The sequence below is a fragment of the Ischnura elegans genome, chromosome 5 (assembly GCF_921293095.1).
Source record: "Ischnura elegans chromosome 5, ioIscEleg1.1, whole genome shotgun sequence".
NCBI classification, from domain to species: Eukaryota; Metazoa; Arthropoda; class Insecta; order Odonata; family Coenagrionidae; genus Ischnura; species Ischnura elegans.
The window spans coordinates 11,585,749-11,611,329 of NC_060250.1; the positions used below are offsets into that span (position 1 = coordinate 11,585,749).

The 25,581-nt window shown below is 38.7% G+C and overlaps 1 protein-coding gene across 1 annotated transcript in view; it reads left to right on the forward strand.

The window, feature by feature from the left end:
- Window positions 1–327: 327 nt before the first annotated feature.
- LOC124158495 overlaps window positions 328–25,581 on the forward strand; it is a 660,029-nt gene continuing 634,775 nt past the window's right edge. The window contains exon 1 of the mRNA XM_046533617.1: window positions 328–1,837. Coding sequence (XP_046389573.1) covers window positions 1,774–1,837 — 64 coding nt within the window. The 5' untranslated portion in view covers window positions 328–1,773. The remainder of the gene's footprint in view (window positions 1,838–25,581) is intronic.

The following is a 25,581-nucleotide window of genomic DNA, read 5'->3' on the forward strand; positions in this document are numbered from 1 at the left end:
AGCCTTCCCCCCCCCCTCCACCCCCCGTGCATAACTTCCCCCTCCCCTCTCCCTCTTTTCGCATGTCCCTTCAGCGCCACCACTCTCAGCGTCTTGGCACAGCGCTCCACACGGAGACTCCACACTCGCCTCCACCCCCTCCGCTCTCCTCCTCCTCCATCTTCTTCTTCTTCCCTCCTCCCCCTCCTGCTCCAAACGAGACCAGAAACACACACACACACCCCCATCCCCACTCTCATATGCCATCCTCTATGCTCCCCCACTCCTAAAAGTTCCCCTCCTTCCAGCACCACTGTGTAGTAGTATAGAGAAACACACACGAACACACACGCGAGTGAGAGACCGGCCAACACACGCACACACATTCACGCTCATTATAACACGCACATTTCTCTCCCCCTGTGCTCATATACCCGTGCGCTAAGGAAGCGGACGGTCACACCGCGACGTCTTCATAACAAACGCGTGCCTCCCTCCGTTCTTTCTCTTCCTCTCTCGTTATAGAGCAGAGCACAGTGGGGAGCGCAGCGTAGTGTTGGTGAGGACGGCGCGGGGGAAGGACAAAAGAAGATCGCGGTGCGAGCAGCGGCAATCACGTCTTCGACCAGGCACGCTTCCGCCCGACATCCAGTCTGCTCCTCCCCCATCTCCGTGTCTCATCGCCCGCTGTTGCGAACTATGAAGTGCGCGGGATAAAGCAAGGCTTCTGGTTGTTTTTTTGAGGAGCGCCGCCGTCGACGTGTTTTTCAGCAGCAGACAACCGCAAGTCTGTGCGCGCAAACCCTTACCCTCCAATACATTACACCTTTTCTTCTCCCATCTCCCCATCCACCTCGTCGTCTTCTTACGGAAAACCCGTTTTCCAGCCCAAGTGAGCGAAGTTTTTTTATATTTTTTTTATTACGCACATCCGTCGCCGTACGGTCATCTACGAAGTCGTCTCATTAACCAGAAGCGCCAACTCCTCCATTTTCACGATTAAGGCGAGTGGATATATATCTCCGCGCTAGAGCGTGTTGAAAGGTGGATAGCGCGACAAGTGTCGGCTTCGCTCAACTATTCATCAGGTGGCAAGATTGACTATTCCAAGGAGTGATAAAACAAGTGCGATAGGAGGCCGGATAGGAAGAAGTGGCCGGACCTCTTAACGACTTCCCGCCCGATTATCGGTGCCATCTGCGATCCCAGAGCACAGAACTCGCTTCCTAAACCTCCACCCCACTCATTGGATGCGAATAAGAAAGGAATTTGCTAGCAGGGATCTTCGAAAATCACCGCACAGGACAGTAATTTCAAGGATCGAAGAAAGAAGTCTCCTCGTTCTTATTTTCTTTTCCTGAGAAGCCTCCCTTCTCGCATTACATTCGTCCCAACCCAAAGCCCGATCTCCCCATCTTCCATAGCCACCAATCTCCCTGTTGGACCACAGCGGTCGGAAATTTGATAGAACTTCGGTAGGAGAATCCTGGATTGTATGCGAGTGTTTGTGTGATCTGCGCAAATCGGCCCTCATCCTTTAAGACCACGAAAGAGGGCTTGAAATTGGAGGCGCCAAGCCTTAGCTCCCTTCATCTTTCGCCCACCCCAACTGTTGATCTTCGCGGACGCACTCTCCCCCACTCGGAGGGCGCGAAACCCGCTGAGAGGATCACATTTGTCCCCTTCCAAACGGGACTCGTAATTCGGACGGCTTAGAGAAAAATCGCCTCCACTGCCTCCAAGACAACGGGCCTACTCCGTCGCTCCACGTGGTGTCAGCGAAGCGCCGTGACAATGGATACGAAGACCACAGTCCTGTTCTCCGCGATCTTCCTCTTGGTTTCCGGTGCCGTAGTAGGTGAGTACCTTCGCTTGACAGCACATTTTTCTCGCAGTACCTGGGGTCGTAATCCCACCTACCCGAGCGATGGGGGTATTATCGTTATGAATTTGCATGAGAATGGGCCGAAAGGGTCTCGTCGAGAAAGCAGCATTCAACTTGCTGAATGGTTAATTAATCTCGCCGTCGATTTTGCGCACAAATTTGTATATATCTTCCATTCACGGTTCCACCTCTTCATACCCACGCATTGAATACTCCCACGAAGGCCTACGGTAAGACTTTACAGGTTACTTGCCAAGGTGTTAACGGAAAACTGCATCATCGAATAATTATTAGTTCTGCACCAACAAAACAATTTTTACTGGGCCATACTGATTTATAACTTCATGCCAAAAACAATTGTCTATCATGGAAAAGTAGGTATTCAAATTTATTTAATATGGCTATTAACTTGTGTACCATCAGTCCACACGAAGATTGGTCTCCTACCTCATGTGAAACACAAAAAAAAAGTGTTCACGACGGTTAGAATTTATCGTCCGCAAGTTGAGTAGAAATGCTAGAACAGTTCGCAGTTATCAATAATAGATGTATCAATAAGGACTAAATTGTGGCTAATCAAGAAAATCATGTAGGAAAAATGGAGGGATAAATGTGGAGTGAGATCTAGTGAGAATGAGTGTATTTGAACCCATTTTTTAAATATAACTTAAAGGATTCCTCAAATTATTTGTATGAAATACTTAGGTTTAATCTAGCATGGAGTATTTTCAAGGTAATGGAACCTTGAAAATTGAAAGTCCAAAAGTTAACACTAGGGTCGATTTTTCGGACTTTCTTCGTAAAAGTTCAATAAATAGACATAATTAATTCCACGCACACGAATAATTCCACAAAGCTTTACTTTTTATGGCGAAATATTTCCAGATATAAAGTGAAACACTTTGTACTTTCCACATAAAAAATTATTAAACTACAGTCGACATGTTTCGCTGCACTTCAGCATTATCAAGACTAAGACTGCAGTGCAGCGAATCATGTCGACTGTAGTTTAATTAATTTTTATGTGGAAAGTGCAAAGTGTTTCACTTCATATCTCACAATGGATCTCCACAGAGTGTCTACCTCATCCATCCAATTCATGAAATATTTCCATTTCAACCAATATTTTCAGCTGACTTGGTCTTTTTCGCTCTCGTATACACGCTCTGTGAAGCCGATGATAAATATTTACATGAAACACCAATCTAAATTTTACCCATATTTTTGCACCCTCGATTGGGCATCGCTGGTGGGTGGTTGATGACAGCGATTCCGACCGGAAATGCCGAAATTACTCCGCGCGTCATTTTTCTGGAACGAATCGACCATCCTTCCCACGCAGAATCCCTTTTTGAGGAGGGAGGATATGCGAATTTCGGAGCTCATAGTGACCACGAGGGATGTGGAGGGCTTGGAGCAGTCTCTTCGATTGATTCGAGTGACTTGATGAATCTTTCTCACAAATGGTTCAAAACTAACAAAGCAACTGGAAAACGCGGCAAGCTTATGGGATTCAGCGCAGAAAGATGTAATCCGTGAACTTAGTAACTAGCAAACGGAAGCGGCGCGATTCATAAAAAAAACTGTTGAGAGCGAAGGGAGAGTCGAGCAACCCCTTTTAGACGAATCAGACTGAGACTGCCGCTAGACTCTTCGAAGGCTACGTTCTAGGGTTACATTGCTCAATTGATTCGTAGGGTTCGTTTTTGGTTCGATCCGTTTTGCAGTTTTCATTTATTCCGCATGGTTCATTTCAATTTCTATTAACGTGTACGGGAGGGAGCAATAATTAACGTGTACGTTTCTGAGCGACACGGAGAAACCCATCTCAGAACTTCACTATGTTCCATTGTTCCGACAGAATTCATAGAAATTGAAATGAACCATGCGGAATAAATGAAAACTGCAAAACGGATCGAACCAAGAACGAACCCTACGAATCAAAATGAAAACTGCGAACCAATTGATGATAGCGATAATACCCAACATATCAAGTAGCAAATCCATCGAAGACTGTTCTTCGTATCGTTGTAGGCTATGTCGATGGTGAATCGCTAGAGTCGAAGAATAATCAGAATTGAGTAATTGTGTAATGTATTTTTATTTTTGAATAAATACACAAATAAATTCATAGGTAAGGAAGGAAAGGAAGAGAAGCACATAATAGTAAAAGGACGAGGACAAGGGCGCTGAGGAAGATGGAAAAAAGCCAGACATTCCATGGTAAAATTGCGGCCTTACTGGGATTTTTGAAAAAATATTTGCTGGTGTAATTGTTTAAGTTAACAAACTATTACCTTTACACCTTACGTCAAAATTTGCCTGACTTCGTTTCAATTCTCTTCTTGATGGCATACCATACTTGAAATTCTCATGGTACCATTATTTTGGCTTTTATCGTTTTAACTATCACTGCATTAAAAATCCTTGGTTTGGGATTTCATAAACAAGTAATGGCAAAATCCAATTTCTTTTCTTTATTTTGTATACGGCTGGTGTCCTATCATCCCTGCCTCACACCTGTTGAGGCGGCTCGAGGTGTAATATGTAGATGTAGAAATGAGCGCAAAGAACAACGCGAGCAAAATTAACACGGGAGATCAGATGGAACTCTTCGACCGAAGTTTGAACTGTGAACCAAATGATTTCATCGATCCAAAATTATACGACGAGCAAAAAATCCGTAGAGGATTGCTTTGTATAGCTAAATGTTACATGGATGGTGAATCGCAAACGATTATAGAAATATATAGATTTTGAAGTTGAATTTTTTAAACTGCATTTCTTTTATTTCGAGAGAAACATTTTAAGTTGTAACTAATGCAATAGTTTTCATTTGTTTGCTCAATGTTTCACCTCAATAATAAGCGTAAATATTGTCTGATACTTTTTAATTTTATTAATATCGTATCATGCTAGAAATTCCCCTAATATTATCGGTATGATTGTTAAATCTTTAATTATCATCGCATTTGGCCCAAAATCCTTAATGTGGGATACTAGCATAAGCTAAACTCTTTTCGGCGTGAATCTATTTCCCTCCACGCAACGCCACGCCTCATTGACGACATGAACCGCATGGTTATTTTCATTCATTAGGGGAGACCGGGGCACGTTGGCCCGATTTTGTAACATTTTTAAATATTTTTTATTTATGTATTGTTAACTTTATGAAATTATTGCTAAATTATAGAACAGTCTTTCTAAATCTGGATGGCAATAATTAAACATGAATATATGAGTTGTAAATTTAAAAAAATAAATAAATACTGGGCATATGACAGGTATCTGCCCCTACATCGGGGTAAGTTGGCCCAGCGGCTGGGGCACGTTGGCCCATGTATTTTTTGTTAAGCTGAACTAGTATGGTTTTAGAAAATCAAAATAAAACTAATAGTTATTACGAACTATATTTCAATATATGTAATCATTTTACCAAAACAACGGGAAAGCTTAAAATTATTAGGATTTCTGGCGTACTATTACAAACCAGTTAACTTTCGTGACTGCCTAGATACAAAGGATCAGCACAATTATTGCTCTTGTGAAATAGTACGCGGATTTCATTGTTCACACATGTCTAAAGAGCCCAATGCTTGCAATTTGTGCACTAAATACATTGTGCTCCAGGCTGACCGTCGAAAAAGGCACACTTTAGGCACAGTGAATCTTCATCTTCCTATATCGGACGCGCGTATTTTATTTTTTTTAGCTCCAGTTGACATCCGTTACATTGTGATACTATGTTACGTTCAAATAGAAGTCTGTCTTCACCACTGCGCTTATATTTTAGTAGCCTCTGTGAATTTAATTGAGTCTTTGTGTCTAAGCGGTTCAGACCTAACCCAACGCTCCCAAAGACGACTAATCCCATACCCAGCGGAACCTCTGGAGTTGACTATTGATACAAGCTTACCCTCAAATGTAACAGAAAATAATTCATGTAAGTGAGGAAGGGGTAATCCAGCTTTCGAGCTCAATTTTAATTGTAATTCTTCCCACTGAAGAGGCAATCAAATGCGTAAGTCCACTCGACTTTTTTCCATTTTTCTCGGACGAGCTGCTTAAGCACATTTGCATAAACAGTGACATATATGCTGACCAGAAAAATGTAAATCTAGCTTTGGAGAAGGAGGAACGTATGACATGATAAAATCAGGTAATATGACATGTAGGTAATGCTAATGTCGTACTACGATAAATACCCAAATAAACGAATGTGTTGGTCCAAAAAGGTAACAAAACTTAACAAAAGGTACATCCCCACACTCTTGTCGGCAAACATGCATTGTAACCACTTTGAAACAATGTTAAGTCATTTACACCTGAATGACAGCTCATTTGATGATGGAAGTGACCGTTTATTCAAAATTAGGCCATTTTTAACGAAGGAATGCATAGGGCGGGGTATGTTGGCCTGGGTGGCCAACGTGCCCCGTCGTCGCTGGGCCAACCTGCCCCATCGCCATTTTTACAATAAATTCTATTAGTTACAAAACTCACTGAAGCAATTTAGATTGTATGCCACACAGAAGTTATCCTTAAACTATGAGCTTTAATTATAGTACTCAACTATTGGGCCCAAATTGATCAAAACTTAAATAACACACATTTTACCTGGGAGTAGAATTTTACTGAAACACGCGCAAATACAATTAATCGCTACAACTTATCAAAAACTGCTCCGTCAGTCATAATGGTATTGTGGAGAAAGGGGAAGTGTGCTACCAACCTTCTGATAGATTCCTAGCCCGATTCAGTGTCTATTGTATGAATTAGCTCGACTGGGCCATCCTGCCCCTATGGCCAACGTGCCCCGGTCTCCCCTACTAACCAATGAAAACGAATAACTTGATTCAATCCATTCGTCCCGTGCAAATTAATTGGTTAAAATGAACAATTCGTGGTAGAAAAAAGCAAAACAAAGTACCGTTCCACAAACAATTTAATGCTGTCAACTGATTTTCACGGCTTAGCGTAATTATCAGAGCAAACAGACGCTAAGTCGTTGAAGCCTGTAAGCAGCATAAAAGTATTTGTGGAACAGTCCTTTCTTTTTTCACTGTGCTACCATGAATATTACTATATTCCGCGAAGTAACGCCCAAATCGGTTGATTTGATTTTAAATGAGCAATTCGCACATGAAAGACTCTTTCTCCCTCTATACGTTTGGCGCTTCAGTCTCAACATACGCTTCCGTCGAAGGATTAGGTTTGCGTCCATCGTCAAGACGCGCGCAAGAAGCGACTTCACCCTGTTTTATCTCCGTCAGTGGCGGCTGCCGGGGGCCGAGCAGTAAATATTATTCGCACTCACAATGCGGGGACCCGTTGCGGACATAAATCCGTCGCGGATAAGAAGGCACAGGAGAGATGGCTGGACAAGGGTACGGCTCACTGCAACGACGGAGGGTGGTGCGAAGATCCTTGACCGACATTGGGCGACTAATTGATGGGCCAGCTGGAATTGGGTGAGGAATTCATCGTGAGGCGTGCAATCTTACAATCAGACCCGAATATAAATCTACCTTTGGCCCACACTTTTGAACCTATCTGTCACATAATTACACACATATTCCAGAGGCCATGAATGCTATGATGCAATAGCTGATTGCAGACCTTTCGTACGGGGATGTAAATTTTGAATAAGGCAAGAAGATGACAATAAAGTGATCAAGTTATTATTATCAAGGTTAGATAAATAATAAGCCCGTATTCATTTAAATGTTTCCAAAATCATGGTTCTTAATAAAAGAGAATAACAAAATGGCATAAGTACATTTCACTGGGTTATTGGCAGAAGTGTTTTCTTCTTCTGTGATTAATCTAAGGCAATTATAGGACAGGATTGATACGATTGTAAGGGCTTGCACTAATTTCCTTCAAATTAATTGCAAGAAAGATAGTAGTTCGGAATTGCATTAGCCGCTAAGAGGCCTTTAAGACGCCATTCCAATAATAAACTCCTTCAAGTCATCGAGTCTAATATAAGTATTTAATGATTTGGTAAACAATTAATACTGCTGAAAAATATTTCAATGATAAACAAATATTCCACCAAACATTTTACGGAAAAATAAATGTAAATATACCAATTCGAGCATGAAAAAAAATCGAAATAACGCGTAGAATTTGCGAAAAACAAAATTTACAAGCTTAATATTTTACTTACTGAGGTGAGAAATGTAAACATTATAAAATTTATAAGTCAGTGTACGCTAAAATGGCGTTCATCAAAATTCCAACGCTAGCACTGGAGGTTTACAGTGTTACCTGCGGGTCAAATTTATAGAACTCATGCAAAAAAAAACAAAATTTACGGATAGATTCACATCTCAGCTTTAAAAAACTTCTTTGTCATTAACATAAGGAAAGAATGCATTTTGAAATGTGAGATTTTTTAAGCGTGACGCCTTTGCAAATAATGCAGGACCTAACAAATTTTTCTTAGTTTTTTTCCAAATGTATACATAGGATGCAAGGAGTACTCTATTTAATTATGTATTTTAACATGCAGCGGAATTGCGGAATTGAAACGCAAGTGAACTTACATTGGCGAAGGTAGTCAATTGCATAAATCCTTAATTTGACAAGAGGCATTGACAGCAGGACATATGTAAGCAACTGTGAGAATCCTTGAATGCTGGCCATCTCTATTTAGCCCACGTATTTCATTTATGACGATGGATATACCGATTATTCCAGATTATGGAAACGATGAGGAGTCATTAAGCACAATAATATAAGTTGATTCGACAGATTCACAAGAATAACAAATCCAAATAAATTACTACATGCAGTATTTTCATGCTGCTACTTACTGCTATGAAGAGTACCTTTTGTTAATGACTCTCCGTAAAAAATGAATCCTACCTGGAAGGACCTTGAAAAGATATTTCATTGATGCGCATTTTTATTCCCCATAGAAATGCTTTAGTGAAAATTTTATCGACTCAAACAACGAACTGTTCACTTGCAAGACAAGAAAACAAGCGTCAAACTACTCCGAAATGGAATTTAAAATACAAATTAAATTTAAATTCAAGATCACCCGAGGGATTCCCCCAACGCAGACCACACTGTGAGAAGACCGGAGCGACCGCATGAAAGTTTAATATATTCCTGGGAGAAATCACAGCGAATAAATTATTTAAATAACCAGAAAGATAGGAAAAACTTCGTGAACGCCAATGTACAATGTGATTTCCTTTGTCCATTTCTCTATACTTGATGTCGTATATAAGAAATAAACTGCAGCCGATTGTTCGTCATCTTTTTAAGGATGTAAATGTGGCACCCACATGAAACGATTTTAATCTGGTTTACGTGATTGTAATCGCTCATATATTTAAAAAATGCTTTCTTTTGTTTTGAATCGTCTCCCCATTGTCTATTATAACATTTTAAGTCCACTCAATGAAATGAAAGACAGGTTCATCAAATATCTGGTGGTAAAATCACAGAAAATATTCCTATCTTTTGACTCTCTGAACGTTAAGCTGTAGCTAACACATTAAAATTTTCAAAAGAATCACTAACACAATGCGCAATGTCAACTTTTATCTCTAAGGACACGTTTCCTCAAGTTTTCAATCGTGAAATATAATTTTAAATTAATTCTGTAGGAGACTATAGTGAACCAGAAGCCAGGGTGATACACGGAAACTAAAAGAATTCTTAAATTTTAGAGAGCATTACAAGAATCAGATGTGCCATTTATGAAAGAACTACTAAGGTAGCACGTAAAAATCTGGTCAAACATGAAAGAAAAGTGTGTTCAACACGCATCGAAATAGCTCTAAATTTCTTCACGTTCCTCCACTCTGTCACGCTATTATTATATGCCTCGCCTCCTAAAGCCACGGAAATTCAAATAAAACCATGAACAATGATGAAATTCAGCGTGAAAAAAATCATTGGCCTTAGCCGGGATTCAATCCCGGATCTGTTCACCACCAAGCCACCTTATTCCAACGCAAACCTCAGACTAAGTTTAGTGAACAATATTTTGACATCTTTTAGCACCCATGCGCATGGCTACGTTCAAAGTTACTTGTTTCATGGAATGCTTTCTAAATAAGAATAGAAAGTTAACAATTGTCTAGATCAATGGCAAGGTGTTCGAAAAAAGAAACGAGTAGAATTATCACCATTATCCAATAAAGTAAATGATAATGAAGGAATTTAGAGCTAATTGGTGTGCAATACATAATATTTCACATAAAATCAATTACCTAAATCACTTGAAAAAGGCCATCTTTAAAGTTAGTGAGGCTTAGTTCTCGGAACTCATGGAAAGCCAATCCCAAAGGTCTGACAATAATGGACCGTATGTCAAGAATAAATTTGCTGCCTTCTTCGTGGAACTCAATGCGATGTATTCAATGGTCCCATTAGCAAGATTGTACGTTTAAAAAGGAAAAAGCCACTCTCGTGAATAGCACTCTTTGATTATTTACCCATTATTGGTGGGAATGTATTCCTATGTGAAGATCACACCCAATCTTGGAGTGACACCCTAAGATCATGTACTAAAAGAAGCGACGCCCAATCACTAAAGAATTGGCTTGCACTCACGATCACATCAAACAAACCGCGCAGTCAGCCATCGAGACGTTTATGACTTGATCGCTCGGAACGAGATAGATTCATTAACTTCTGAGACCGGTTAGTGCAGTTAATGTTAACAGCAAAAAAAAAACAATTTTCTCACAAAAGGTAAACGTGATTACGATTTAAAGGTGATTATTACATATAATGAACTTTAATCGACCGTCCTCGGTAAATTCTCTCCTCAATTTCGGGACGTCCCACTTTCTGTACTGTTTGTGCTTTCCAATATCCTCTTGCAAAAGCAATGCAAACTGTCACACGGGAAAACCAGCTAAAAAAAACCTACTCTTCAACTTGAGAGTGTAGAAAAACATTAAAAATGGCATCAAAGCTTCTACTCGGTTTTCACTTCGCGAAATTCTCAATGTTTCCTTATACTAATTAAAGACACCTGAAACTTAAAATTTACCGCTGTAAAACTGAAGTTTTCAGCATAAAAAACATTTTTTTAAACACATAATTTCAAAATCAAGTTAAAGGCCTCCCCATTACGTACCCCTAAATGATTCAGCTCCATGTTTCTCGCGTATTGCTGTTTTAAATTAAATTGGTTATTTCGATTGGACAGAGATCTTACATAGAAAGGATAGATTCCTTGATAGATTACATAGATAGGCCTAGATTCCTTGCACAATTTGTCATCACCGTTCAACAATCCTAAGAATGGTTTATACTTACTCTATGGTTTGACGCAGCTGTCCACTCAATTTTCCTATCAGCTAGTCTTTTCACACCTTAGTACTTTGATACTAGTACTACGTGCTAGTTAGTACAATGTGCGCTAATTAGAATAGATATCTTTCAAGACAGCACGGAGAATATCATCCTAGAGCCTCAAATGCTTCTATATCAAACGGAAATAATAAATTAGAAGAGATATAATGCCGAACGAATAGACATGGGAATTCCATTTTTCCCCGCACAATAAAGGGCTTTCATTAATTCTGGGTGGAACTGAGTACGCGCATTCAACTTTTTATTTTCAACGGCTGGTGGCCTATCACCCTCTGCCGCACGCCAATTGTGGCGGGGTAGTATGTGGATGTATCAGGATGATACAGGTACATTTGAAAGAGAAAAGTCACTCACGCGATAAGCACACTTTGATTTTTACCCATTCTTTATTTCGAGGCGAGTATCACGCCCAACCTTGAAATGACACCCTAAGATCATTCGCGAAATGCAGCGACGCCCGATCGTTGAAGAATTACCCTGCCCGCACCATCGCGTCAAACAAACCGCATAGTCGATCATCGAGACATTTACGTCCCGATCGCTCGGAGCGGGACGAATTCCGTCATCGCCCGGAAAGAAGAATCATACGCCCCAATAGCTTTGTCAGCAAAAGCGATTGGCAATGCCCAACATAAGAATAATTGTAGATGGTTTCCGGAACTCGCATTTGAATTTTCTGCTTTGTGACTTTTTACCTCAAGTTAGGTACTGAGACAATGAATGCTTAGCGATGCAGTTTGTCTGTGAAAATGTTTTGATCCATTTAAACTATAAAATTTAGAAAATAAAAGAAAATAACCACAATTTATAAATCTGATAATCACTAGGTATGATTCTATAACTCCTTGACAATTTCAGAGAACCTCACATGGATAATTTAATCGATATTAATTCTCGATTTAAGTTTGAGTACCGCAAATCTACGATTGAAAGCCTGCTTGTTATCGTTATAGATATTACAGATTGTAAGTAAACATAATTTCTTAATAATTTCCATCGAATCACGGGAGAAATTAAATTTTTGAAAATGATAGCACTTTTTAACCGTTGTACGATTTTCCAGCGTCAGTAACAACACCTATGTAATAGGGGAAATGAAAAAATATGGAATCATAATTTCGTGAAACGCTTCAACGGATCTATTATTTCCATGTTCAGCGTGACTTCATAAAATAGCCGTACAAATGCAGTGAAAGTATAAACCTTTCTATTTTCCCGAAACAATAACGTCATAAGACAAACTCAGAGTAGGTTAACGGTCATTCGTGAAGTGACAACTCGAATGCTTTGCCTTCACATTTGCGCGTTTACCAAGAGCATTCGGCAACAGGAAAAACTCGGGGCCAATCGGAGCGCTTCGTTTAAAGTTTCTGTTGTTTGAAAGAGGTGCGTTTCCGGCCAAAAAAAGTATTTGTAATATTGGCTCCCACTCATCATTACTGGCATCAGCTCTCCAGGGTTAAAATTTCGTGACAAATTATTCTCCTCCCGTTATAAGTCAAATTCGAGGCTAGATTCACGGACGTTGTTAATTTGAAGGTTCCTTCTCACGGGAAGAAGAGGTAATTGAAAGCAATTAGGGAAAGAGAAAGAGATGTAGAGAGAGAGAAACAGGTGCGTCGGCAATTCGCAAGTAATCAGCCCGAGGAATGAGAAGGAGTAGGAGTGGGAGGGGAGGGGCGTACGTGTTTATCTCTCCCCCTTCGCCCCCCCCCCAACACACACACAGTGGGTCTGGTCGGTGGTGTGCGGTGAGGCCGCGGGTGCAGTGGCGCCGTTCTCAAAAAGGAAGAAGGCAAGAAAGAGAGTGACTCCACTTTCGCACGTGACCGCACGGCGCACGAATGCGATTGTGTTTTGTTTTCTCATCGCCAGGCTCATTCATGCCAACCCCTTCCCACCCTCCAACTCCGGCAAAATGCTCTCCCTCCCTCCCCCTCTCTCGGTTTGGTCAGGGGTGCCAACGTTCTAAATATTGTGCGCGGTATTTTTTGCATGGAAAGTACCCTCTGAAATCTAACTATTCAAGTTAAACCGTAGTGAGGTTTTTGGACAGCATTAGTAGGTAAATGAAATGGGTCTATGTGGAGTACATAGTTAATTATGCAATCACCTTTGTTCAGCATTTGATTTCTTTATTTATTATTCCTCAGGGCTTGTTGTAGAATTTGAGTAAGCTATTTAACCTCAAGCCCATCACCTCCTCAAAAACGGAGTTAGACGTTAGAGGAATGATATTATATCACCTCCACGGACTATTACCCAATCACAGCAAACTTAAAATGATAACCACTCTTAACTACAAGTATATTTTCTTAATCATACAATATAGTAAAGTAGAAACATTGGTGACTAGTAATAAAAAGCCTTTTACAGTTATTTTTGTTCAGTTTAAGATTATTTCATAAGTAAAGACTCTCTTTTAAGATATTTTTAACACCAATCCACTCAAACCCATTTTTAAGGTATGATGTAGATGTATTACAAAATGAATGAATAGGAAACCTATTATTTAGCTACTTGAATTGGAAATTTCTTTTGAATTTGGTCCTGGCGATACGCGTAAAAAAATGAACGATTTCAAACAAATGAAGCTTGTTCTATAGTTTCATAATTGATTTTATCGTTAAACATTGACCCATCAAAAGTATTAACGGAAAATTAAGTAATAAACTACATTTTTTACGAATATTTATACCCTAGAACTATTCTGTTCAGTACCCCATCAGTGAAGGTCGGTACAGTAACTTCCGTCATCCCACGGAACCACTCTTGTTCGCCTCTAACCTTCATGCTTGCCCTTCCTCTATCAGTACACTTCCAACGATGCGTAATGGTAAGTGAAAAGGCCAAGAGAAAATTCCGAGGGTGTATTCACACCTGAGACTCATTCGTCATGCACGCACGAATAACCGGTGTCGATACATTCACCCATATGAGTGACATAATTGGAATTTTGTACAGTCACACGCAGTGTCACGTATTTCGGATGATTAAGGCCTTGTGCGATAGAAATTTCAAAGTGTACAAGGCAATATTAGAACAATTTCGCTCAGTTTCCAAATTTACTATAAAAAATCACATTATGTATTTTTTAAATGTTTTAAATAATATAGGAAATAATAGGCAAAAAGAAAATCATAATTATTGCATAACGGGGGTAGAGAAATATAGAGAGTGACTTCAGGCTCAAGCTGGAGGAATTACAAAATACTGGTAAATTGGAAATGTCAAGCAATTCTCAATAAATACTTAAATTTTTTTGTACGACCAATACATTAAGTATTACCGTCAGGGTCTTACGAAGATGCAGAACGTTTTAATTAATAAGCATTAATTAAGTATAGCATTGTAGGATGAAATACACGAAAAAAACGATATAAACTGACAAAGAATCTAATTTACTCTTTTACTAAGATTTTACCCACGGTTATCTCATTATTCGCCACGAAACTCAAATTCCATTGAGGAAGTCCATGAAAACATTTATCGAAGGAGAATATACTGTTACACTTACAAAATTCTATATTTTTTTTTGGTTAACAATCGTTGCCCACTCTTTTTTCTCATAAAATTACGCGGGTTTTCCCAACACATGTTTATCCTCTTTTATTAATAGATTTGCACATATACTACGCTTTGACTAGTGCTTTTGAGAACATTTGTACATTTTCCAATTTATAATAGCGTTAAGGCTCAACGAAACGTGGGCGATTCTAAAAGAGTTTATGAAAATCTGAAATGCTAATGAAAATAAATAACAATAACTTTTTTGAAATAGTACAACGGATCGCAGTGGTCATTTTCTCTCTAACAGTAAACCTTACTCAAGTTGGAGCAGAACGAGATGTTAACAAAAAAATATTATAATATATTAGGCGAGATTTATGATTAGATACCAAATACCAGTTCAAGCAAGTGGTTCTCCGCACATATTTAGAGGCAAGGAGTAAAATTACTATATGTGATATGAATAAATTGTAATAGCTATTATATACCGTTACTCCTGAACGAATTCGAAATAATATCATGACTAGCCATAAATAAAACCACGCATATCACAAATTGCAATTTATATACTTATTTTAACAATAAAACTTAAAATGAATGAGCTAGCACTGGGCACATAAAGCAAACCTTATTCAAAATCCCGCACTTCTTATTCTGAAGCATATATTGTTATCATGTATCCAAAAAACGGCAATACAAGACCAATATTTACATTTTATATTTTTTAGAACAACTATCAGAAATTATCTCAGAATGAATTGTTTTAAATTATCTCATAAATAATCAAAAAACCGCGAAAAGAACCGTCAATATGTCATTCCGCAGGGCAATTTCACCACTTGAGCCGGGACTAGGCGTGTAAAAGGGCGTCTAAAACCCGTCCTGGGGCATCGATTGCCCGGCAAAAATATGTCCGCTCTTCCGTGTTCTCGTCAAATATGCGAGCGAAAATAACTTTTTTCGCCCGAAACCACACCTGCAGACCCACAATTGCACCGCGCAGTGCGCTGCCGAAGGGGTATAAACTAAAGCCACGCATAAAACCACTCCCCCTAATCCTCAAGGACCCCAACGATATACAACGGGAGGTGGTCTTGCAAATCCCGGATCGCTTAAGGGAGAAATGGGAGTCGGTGTTTATGGGGTGCGAAGTGGGGCAATTACGCTCGGAAAACGGAAAATCTGGCCAACGCAAATAGAAAAACAGGGAAATATCGCGCGCGGGCACTAAACCGCTTTCCTGGTTGCTTAAGGCCCTTATAATCCGAAAAGGCGCCCTCGCCGCGTCAATATTTTTACCGGATTGCGTTAGGATGTCCAAACATGAGTTCATGCAGCGCTTTTTCCAATGAGGAAGGAAAACGATTCCTGTTACTTCAGCTAACGACTTAAGACTTCAACAACAAGTATAGGTATGCAAATTGAAATATCAAGTGGTGAATGTTATTGTTATTATATTTTTTCCTTTATATTTCCTATATATTATCTACTGAGTTGTTTTCGTGTAAAGGGCACGCGTTCTCACCAAGGTAACTCTTTACTGTTGAATTCCGTTGAGAAATTATTATTATTAACGTATTCTACCGGTGAAGTTAGGATTACGTGGAACATTTTACTGATTACCCCGATTTGTCTCCCATCGTAACTTGAACTTCCCTCTGCAATTCACAATAAGGCCTACTCTCTTTTATTTTAAACATAAATGTTATTCTCTTCCTTCCCCTCCCTCGATTAGCCAACACTCTTCCCTCTACTACTGAGTTTAACCATCTCAGTGCCACTGGCCGATATATCGGCTTTTGCTCCATGGGCGAGAAACTTCACCACCCAATACATGACCTCGAGCGTAGGCCGGATTAAAAATGCTAATTCAGTTATAAATTTTCCCCTATTAAATGCATTTGAACATTATAGCCAACAAATAATTACTTTTTAGCGAAATAAAAAATATTCCGTCGATAACTAACTGTAGTGACTTCATATCTTGTTTTTTTTTCATAAAGTGCTACAGAACTCTTAAATTTACGTTGGCCTTTACCAGTATCACTACCCAATTTCAGTGGCCCTTGGAGAGTTAAAATCCTCTCCTCGCTCAGCTCCATTCTAACCTTCTGTCTCCTCCTCATTTATCCTCCAGATCTAGAACAAGTGAGGATAAAATATTAAAATATGCATTTATTTCTTTTACCTGTGAGACCTCGTGATACGGTTTAAAATATGCAAATTTATATTACATAAATCACATATGTTTCCGCATGACTTCATTTGCTTCATTATTTACTTTAATTTAATATTTGAGGCTTAAAATTAATTTTGCTCTAGCTTTGGCATATGTTCACGCGTATACATGTTTTTCCTGGGTGTGAATTCAATTTATATAAACGAATGACGCCTGATCAATGCCTGCATGATTCTGCTAGGAATTCCAATTTTCAGAATACGAATACAAAAAGCAAATTTTTTTAAAACTCTAGAAGTAGCCTGACGACTTGCTCGGGATTTTATTGAACGGAATCGAAATGACACCACATTTAACTTTTTGACCCAGGTTATAACCACCTGAAGATCAATGTTTCAATCAAGGTCACAATAAGAAGTTACTACAAATCGCTTCGCAAGTCTAGAACTAAGGAGGCAATTCACCAGATGCTGCACATGGAGCATGTTTCTGTTAGGTAAGGGAGCGTGGACTTTGATAGGAGAAAAGGAGTCAAAAACTGGAAACATTGGAAATGTGGTGCTTCCGATGAATGAGTGATGCAATATGAATCGACCGAGTAAGTAATGATGAAGTGTTAAGATGAGTGGGAGAACAGAGAATCCTTCAAAAAACCTCATGGAGCCGATAAGAACAGCTTAGTTGGCCACATTATGGGATACGATGGTCTCATGAAAACAGTGGGAAGAAGGATAAGGAACGTCCCCGAATGAGTTACATATGACAGGTTATAAAAGAAGCAAGAGAGATGGAATACGTCACTTTGAAAATATTAGCGGATATGAGAGCGGAATGGAGAGCTGCGTCAAACCAATCTTAGGACTGTTGACTAATGATGACGATTCTACTTGATGAGGTTCCTATATTTTGGTGGTTATAAGTTTCCTATGCGTTATATGATGGGAATCACACTTTAAGAATAATCTACATATAATTCTGACGCTTCTTACGAATTGGCGATACACAGAAGGAAAAGTGATCTAAAAATACTTATATTGACTTGATTTCGTCATGAGGAAAACATAAGTATTGGAATTAATTCTTCTTCTGCTCCATAAATAGCTATAGACACAGTATTAACGTAAATAATGGTCTTCTTAATCTCAAATTATACACGCCGTTGTTGTTTCTTTGACTGATTCATCTTATCCTGTAACTGATCAACAACTCTTGACCTTTGGCAACCCTTTTGCTTATTTCTTTTAGCAATTAGTTTATTCATTAACTTCAACAATAGGCAGTAAGGCAAACTCATCGAAACTAACATGGCTGTAGTTACAAACTTTTCAGACCAATGGAGTGAAATTATGAGGCCGGGTTTCAGAAATGCGATTAAACAGCAATATGAACGCGGTTATATAAAAAATTAAGAGATACGAGAACAAATTTAGTGACTGCAACGTATAGCAAAGATTCCCTGCGACAGGTGTGAAGTGAAGCATTAGAAATCAACCGAAGATTCAGTTTAAGCCCAGTATCGCTCTCAAATCCCATGAATCATGCTCTTTTATTATAAGCATGAATCATCCACCGTAGTTAAGCATCCTTATTAAGATCGAGATAATAACCTACCTTGAATATATTTTTCTGTATTTTTCGGAATCCATGAGCAAAAACACGAATTATCCAAGCGGAAAATAACGACTAAAAATAGATTGCTCAGCTTGCTCGTGCATGAAAACCAGAAAAATAACATCAAAGCAAGCAGGAGACCTTTTCTTGTGCAATACACCATTTTTCCTTGTCCTGATCAAAGAAACGTGTAGCATGAAATCCAGCATTAATAAACCTGGGATTTCAGCATCCAAGGATTTCTTTGCAACTTCATATCCCCAAATTTAAGCAAAACATCTCTTTGTGAGTCAGGCCTTTAGTCTGAACACTTTTTGGAACAATAGCAGATTCACGGAATCAGAGACTCATGGACTTTAGCGTGTTAAATGCGCCATTTATAAATAAGTTTTTTCATGCATATCGAAATAGATTTATATTAAAATTCCCGAAGATTCTAGCTACGCTTACTTGCATGTGCGAAAGTGAATTCACTTTCCACATTACCTGTTTGGTATATTACGAAATGTTACATTCTTTCATGCATGTCGATAGGAAGTTATCTTTTCACTTTTGACGCGGCTTATCTCCCTACAAACTATTAACAACTAGTAATAGCTGAAAATAAAACTCATTTTTACTTTCTTTGATGAATATTTATTCGTAATGACGAGAGTATTAATATCTTATATATATGACTATGAATGCATATGATACAGCTATATCAAGATCTAGATAATGATATGACGGATTGAATCCGTGGTCTATGTTGATAAATATTCGGGGTGGAACGAGCAAAGTAAATTTAATATCCATACGTTGCGATTCCAAAAAGTGAAGCAGGGCACCTTCCACTCTGAGTAATCGGGCCTTAGGGTAATGACGCAGCATTTCAAATCTGCCAAAAATGAAGACAAATTAAACTCTTTAATAATTATAAATTAACTAAGTATTTGGCAGTCGTGTCTATCAAGGGCCTAACCAAATTCACACGCCGGTTCCAGTAAGACCACCGACGTTAAGCGATGATGGGCCCGGATAAAGGTTGAGTGAGTGGTTATTGACGCTTTAACCGTGGTGCTCTTGTCAACTGTCTGCGAGTGACAACCAGGATAAACATGGAGCTGGAAAATGCACCGAGAATCTTCCCAGCACAGTTTGAAATCTATCAATCCAGTAAAGTAGTCAGAAAATAACTTTCAAGATCAAACATGAATCTTAGAAATCAACCTCAAGCATTAAATATGCCACAGTTCAATTAAAAAATATAAATTAACTATAGAGGAAAATTTTTAAATAAACGTTTTTCCCCTGATAAAACGGATGGAATGAAAGTTTTGACCGCCTGCAAAAACACACCAGTCCATAAGGCTTTCAAGGTAGTACATAGATATGGATGTAGATTTTAAGTATTTCCTTCCTCACGAAATATTACGCTGTTGCTATTTTCCGAATTTAGGCAAATGGACAAAAGCACTGTTTCTCTTAGCGTTCTGAATATCGATATGAATTCAGTGATCTATCTTAGGGCCCTCACGAAGACCCTAAGTGGATATGAACATATCTATAATTCCAAAAAGGAAGATCTTGTTTATATTGAATTGATGTTGATAAATTGAAGAAACGATTCAATTGCTCATTTAACATTTGATCATGAAATAGAACCTAACTACAAATTCATTGAATGGAAAATTAGCGAAAATTAGTTTCTTAATAATATAATTAAAACAATAATATAAGTTACTTAATATCAATAAATATCTGAACGAGGTAACCAGTGGTACCTGGGTACCTCATCGTTAGCTTTAAATAATAGCATATACTCTAGATTGAAAACAAAAAGAAATGCTAAACACGTCAACGGACTTTAAGAAAAGTCGTATTTAAGACTCCTCATATATTTAAGAAATTTTCTAGCACGTACAAAGTCGTCGATGAAAAAATTTCACAATTAAAAATCAAAATGGTTCTCCGGATACCATGTAGAGCGGATGAGCGTTAAAAGTTCATTTAACAAGGTGTAGGGTCCACTTTTGTGCCAGTACTGTCTTTAGGCTGTTTATTTATTTTTAGAGCAACCTGTAAAGCTGATTATTTTAAGGAAACATTCCTGAGTGAGAAATGATTACAATAAAGACATGAAAGGAGACTACAGCATCCAAGCTGTGAAAGGAGACTAAAACTTTATCGTTAAAGGGCACTACCTATATTATTTACTGGTTATTTGAAAAAGAATTCAATCATATTTTTACCAATTTTGTCATTAAACGATTTTTAAGGTTTTCCTGAACACCAAGAACTGGTAAACCACGACTACCTCAGTAGGAGCTGTATCACTGTATTGATACATCGCACTGAGTGAAGGTGGTGAAAATTAATTCAATTATCCTATTAGAGAAAGTACTTCTTCAAAGGCTCATAAGAGAGTCGTAAGAAAATAAAAGGTAGAGATTGATGTAAGTTTATTACCTCTGGGAAGCAGCAATAGAGCACAAAAATAAGGTACAGGCTACTGCTGTGGTAATTTTTTGTTGCACAGCACCTGAGTACATGCTGAGATGACTATTACCTACAATATCATGCTGTCTTTTACAGCGGTAATCTTGAGACCAACTTGAAATCACGATAGATAAGCTATATGTAAAATGAATATTCCGAATAACTGAATAACAAACAACATCAACTTTTAAACATATTGAAATATGACACCTGAAAAATGGACGATGTAATACTTTCAATGAATATCAAACTACTAGCACAATTATCTAAAATATCAGTCCTTCTTGAAAACATTTTGCAAATGTATGAGGCAATTATATTTTAAGGATAAGAAAGTTTTGTGAGAAGAGACATATTTTGCAACAAAATATTTAAGTGAGGGAGTCAAAACAAATTATTAAAAATTATTGGACTTTGATCGCACGCGTTCTTAACACTAAACAAACGGTAAGGAGACTACGCGTTAGCGAGAGGTGAAATGAATACGTATACGTCTGAAATTCCCATTTTAACGGCCCAAATAAGTCGTAAAATTGATAGAATAATGGATGGAGAAGTGCTCATTAGAGTCCGACAATTGAGTATTTCTTTTAAAAATCAAAAGCACATAATTTCGTCTTATGATCCACATGGAATGATGGAGTGAATCAACTTCCTCTCAAATCCTGATGCATTCATTCTCTTTTCTCTGCCATCGCCCTTGCGAAGGTCGCCGATGTCATTCGGAGACGGACAATGCCCCACTCGCCCTCTTTAATTGCAATTGCAATGTGGTGAACCGTGGCAGATAAACACTTGAATTGCGTGCGGAGAAAGGCTTTACCAACACAGTGAGTCTTCTCGACTCAAATCGAAATGATACAACGTAATCAAATACGATGGCGGGCAAAAGACAATGGAGAAACGCTCGAGAAAGAAGCAACGGAAGTTATGAGAAGTATCCGATTTATTTCTTAGACTTCTTTCGATTCCCCACGAGCATACGGGCCTGTCTATTCATAGACGACGCTCAACAACAATGGATACATGCAGAACTCAAATAATACCGGATACGACTGTGATCATGCGTGGTTCGCACAATATTAACAGTTCTCAAATCATTTACTATCACTTCTGTACTTGATTAGACCTCATAACGTTTCTCCAGCAATATGCCACATCAGTGGCGCATATGGTGTCGATATTTACGAGAGAGAAGGGGGCGAATTAAATGTATGCTAAGTTATTTAAATAAGGGAACTCCATGATACTAAATATTTAAAATAAATGGGAAATTAAGAGAATACGGCAGCACCGGAAGAAGAATACGAGGAACATATGAGGGCACTACGCGGCAGGCGATAGATATTTTAGAACATTGTACTTTTACGCATTTTTTGGGGTTCCATGGACCCCTAGTTCATCCCATAATACACGCCCGTGTGCTAGATAAATTTAATAATAGTTTGGTAGGGCTCATTCGATAGTATACTTATTTTTAACAATGAGGAGGCGGAGGAAATTGTCGAAAGTGATTTTGGTACTTGGGAGCACAAACGGAAGGCAGGGAGGGGAGAGGAAAAAGGATATTGGTCGCATTCAGGGAGAGTCAGCGCTCAGAGCACTGTCAGAACTGTTGTGGAATGTAAACGCTATGTAGCAGCGCAGGGTAAGCGCTCAGTCATTTTTTGAAGCGATCTTTTCGGCCGCTACTTGCCTGAGCACTCAAATGCAAGTTCTACGTGGTCCATTAAATGCTGGTTGATGGTTCAAAAGCCCCTGCGTAGCCCTTCATTGACTTTCATTCAATCTTCAACACAGCGGTCCGCTTCCTTACCAAGCGAGAGCCCTGGATGCTCACTCCAACTGAATGAGTTCATTTTAGGCGGATAGACACGTTACAAACGACGAGCAATGGATATTAAAACAAACAGTGACAGGTGAAGAAATACAATCATACAAGTTACTTCCATTGCGAGATACACAACTTGATGAGGTAGTGCTATTATCTAACGGTTTACCCTACTTCTTCCAGTAATAATAATTCCAGAAGCACTATAATCGAACCAACCTAGCATACAACTAATGGTAAAAGGATGAGAAAAGAGCTAAATTGAATTACTTGGGTAATTACGTCTCCGGGTACCATATATAATTTCTATGGTATCATCCGCAAATATTTGCAATAATGTGAATAATGCCTCTAATAGATTGAAATCACTCTACAAAAAGTCGTACAAAAATTAAGAAGAGACCAAGGGATTACGAGAAGAATGCAAGTAATTAAATGCAGTAGAAAACATCTAACTGTGCTTAGGGTCGATGTTGAGTCCTCACATTGGAAAGAATAGTATTTTACTGGGTTATTAAAATCCTAAAAGGAAAACGAATCGATGCCTGAAATAATAGCCAAGCACAACGCATATTTAGGAAATTCTAGAAAAAAACTTGTCACATCATTTTGGTCTTACAGGAATTATCAGAAGCACCTCGATTTTCAATTCCCCGTGGCAGAAAATAAGATTATAGTAATTAGGAACTCTACGCAACAAAATCTCTCTCAACCAGCTAAAGGAACACGGAATGCCTTTTGAAAGGTAGTTTATCCAACGATGGAAGGAGTGTAAAGCGCGGAAAAATTACGCCAGAACAGACAGATAGCAAAATCTTTAACGAATAATATGTGGAGAAAAAATAGGAAGTGGTGCGTGAAAAAAGTATATTACCAGCCTTCGCCTCTGAGGTAGAAATGAAGTTTAAGCCGCTTGGCACGTGTGAGAGAGTATGTTATGCACTGTTACATGTCAAACTCTGGACTCAAAACCACCCACCGAGGAAAACACCGCGAGTAATAGAGTAAAAAACGATAATAGGCTTACCGCTATCTACACGCCAAACTGGAGATAAAGGCACTGTTTTCGGAAAGGTCTCGCGCTAAAGCCGACATGTAACATTCCTAGTTCCACTGAGTTTCACTTCGAAAGACGAGATTGAGCGGCTTTCCGCATTTGTACAATTGATGCAAATCAACTTCAAATGAAATAAATAGTGCTTTGTCAATTCATTCAACCTAAAAAAAAAGAAGGCTTTTAAAGAGATCTAGACTGTTGCTAAATTAGTTACATGTTCAAAACTAATATCAATATTTTAACAGTGAATCGGGGAGAAAATTTAAACCTTTATAATTTGATTATGTAATATACTATATCGATTTAATACAGCGAAATCAATTGAACACTCCTCTGTACAAAAATATGCCTTGATGTTAAGATATGTTAGTTTGTATGTGCTGCCATATTTATCGTATGACAATCCCACCAAAAGGGGCGTCTATTTTCATCCTACCATCGCTGATGTTTTTTTAATGCTATGAATTATGTGAATGAATGAAATAAAGTCACTTTTTATAAATTGCGAGTACTATTTTCGGAAAATAAGGGTTTTCATTAGAATACGAAACTTGAGTGGCGCTTTCTTGCAATATATTTGAAGAAACACGAATAGAATACAAGCAAGTAAACTGAAAGAAATGCAAAGTTTAGTTCTACGTATGGTCGCAAATCTTATGCATTCCTCATTTTTCATCATCTTGTTGAATATTAAGAGATTTGGAAACTACTACTTTGAGGATCGAAGGCTTTTCCAGCGAATAATGAAGTAATTTTTTATGAGTCGAGTCGAGCATCGAGTAACGCGTTTCGTATTCATTTTTCTTTTCACTTTTTGGCACCACGATCACCACGATCCTTCCACTAGCCATAGGTATTTTCTCGATATCATCACTCACTCACCCAGTTATTCGAGCCAAAGTTAGGTTTGAATATGTAAGGGTAGAGCTCACCCCAGACTCACCACAGTCGTGTGAACTTCACACATTCGAATTGGTGGACCAATATCCTTGTGTCAACTCGCACATACAGAAGCACTCACTCACGTAGTGAGTATTTTGACCCAAAAGTTGGTTTGATTAGGTGATGGTAGAGTTCCCCCAGGCTAAGCCAAAGGCGTGTGAATATTACATGGTTAGTGAATAGGGCCATTTTTCCCTGGAACATCTCGCATTTATAGGATTTTATTTGGGGGTGCCGGAATTTGATCTATCTGATTTATTTGGCTTTATCCGGAATTTGATCGGTCTGCATCCAATCCCTATACTACCCTACAGGGTACCACGCTTTCTCTCTCAATTTTATAGTAATAAGAAAATAAAAAGAATATAGCAATAAAGAATAATGATAAGCTTAATTGAAGTGAGGCGAGGCTAGAGAAAACGGAGGGAATGAAATATTTGGAATAGAGATTCGTCCCATGTGCAACTGGGAAATCCATCAGGCTCGATATATTACATTTCTTTCATCCGTCCCGATAAGAGAGTCATCGTATAAAGCCATCGCGAGTGTGAAGCGATCTATAAATGTATGACGAGAACGATAAGAATAGTCAGGGTCACACAACGAAGCATGCGCTGACTCAAAAGACATTCTACGCGACAGTTCGAATGGCGAGGGGAGATCGTATATCGCTAGGGAGGCTCCCTTTGAGTCTAGGAGATTCAAAACAAACACTTAACAACACTTCTAAAAACATATTTATAGAAATACTGCTAAAAGTT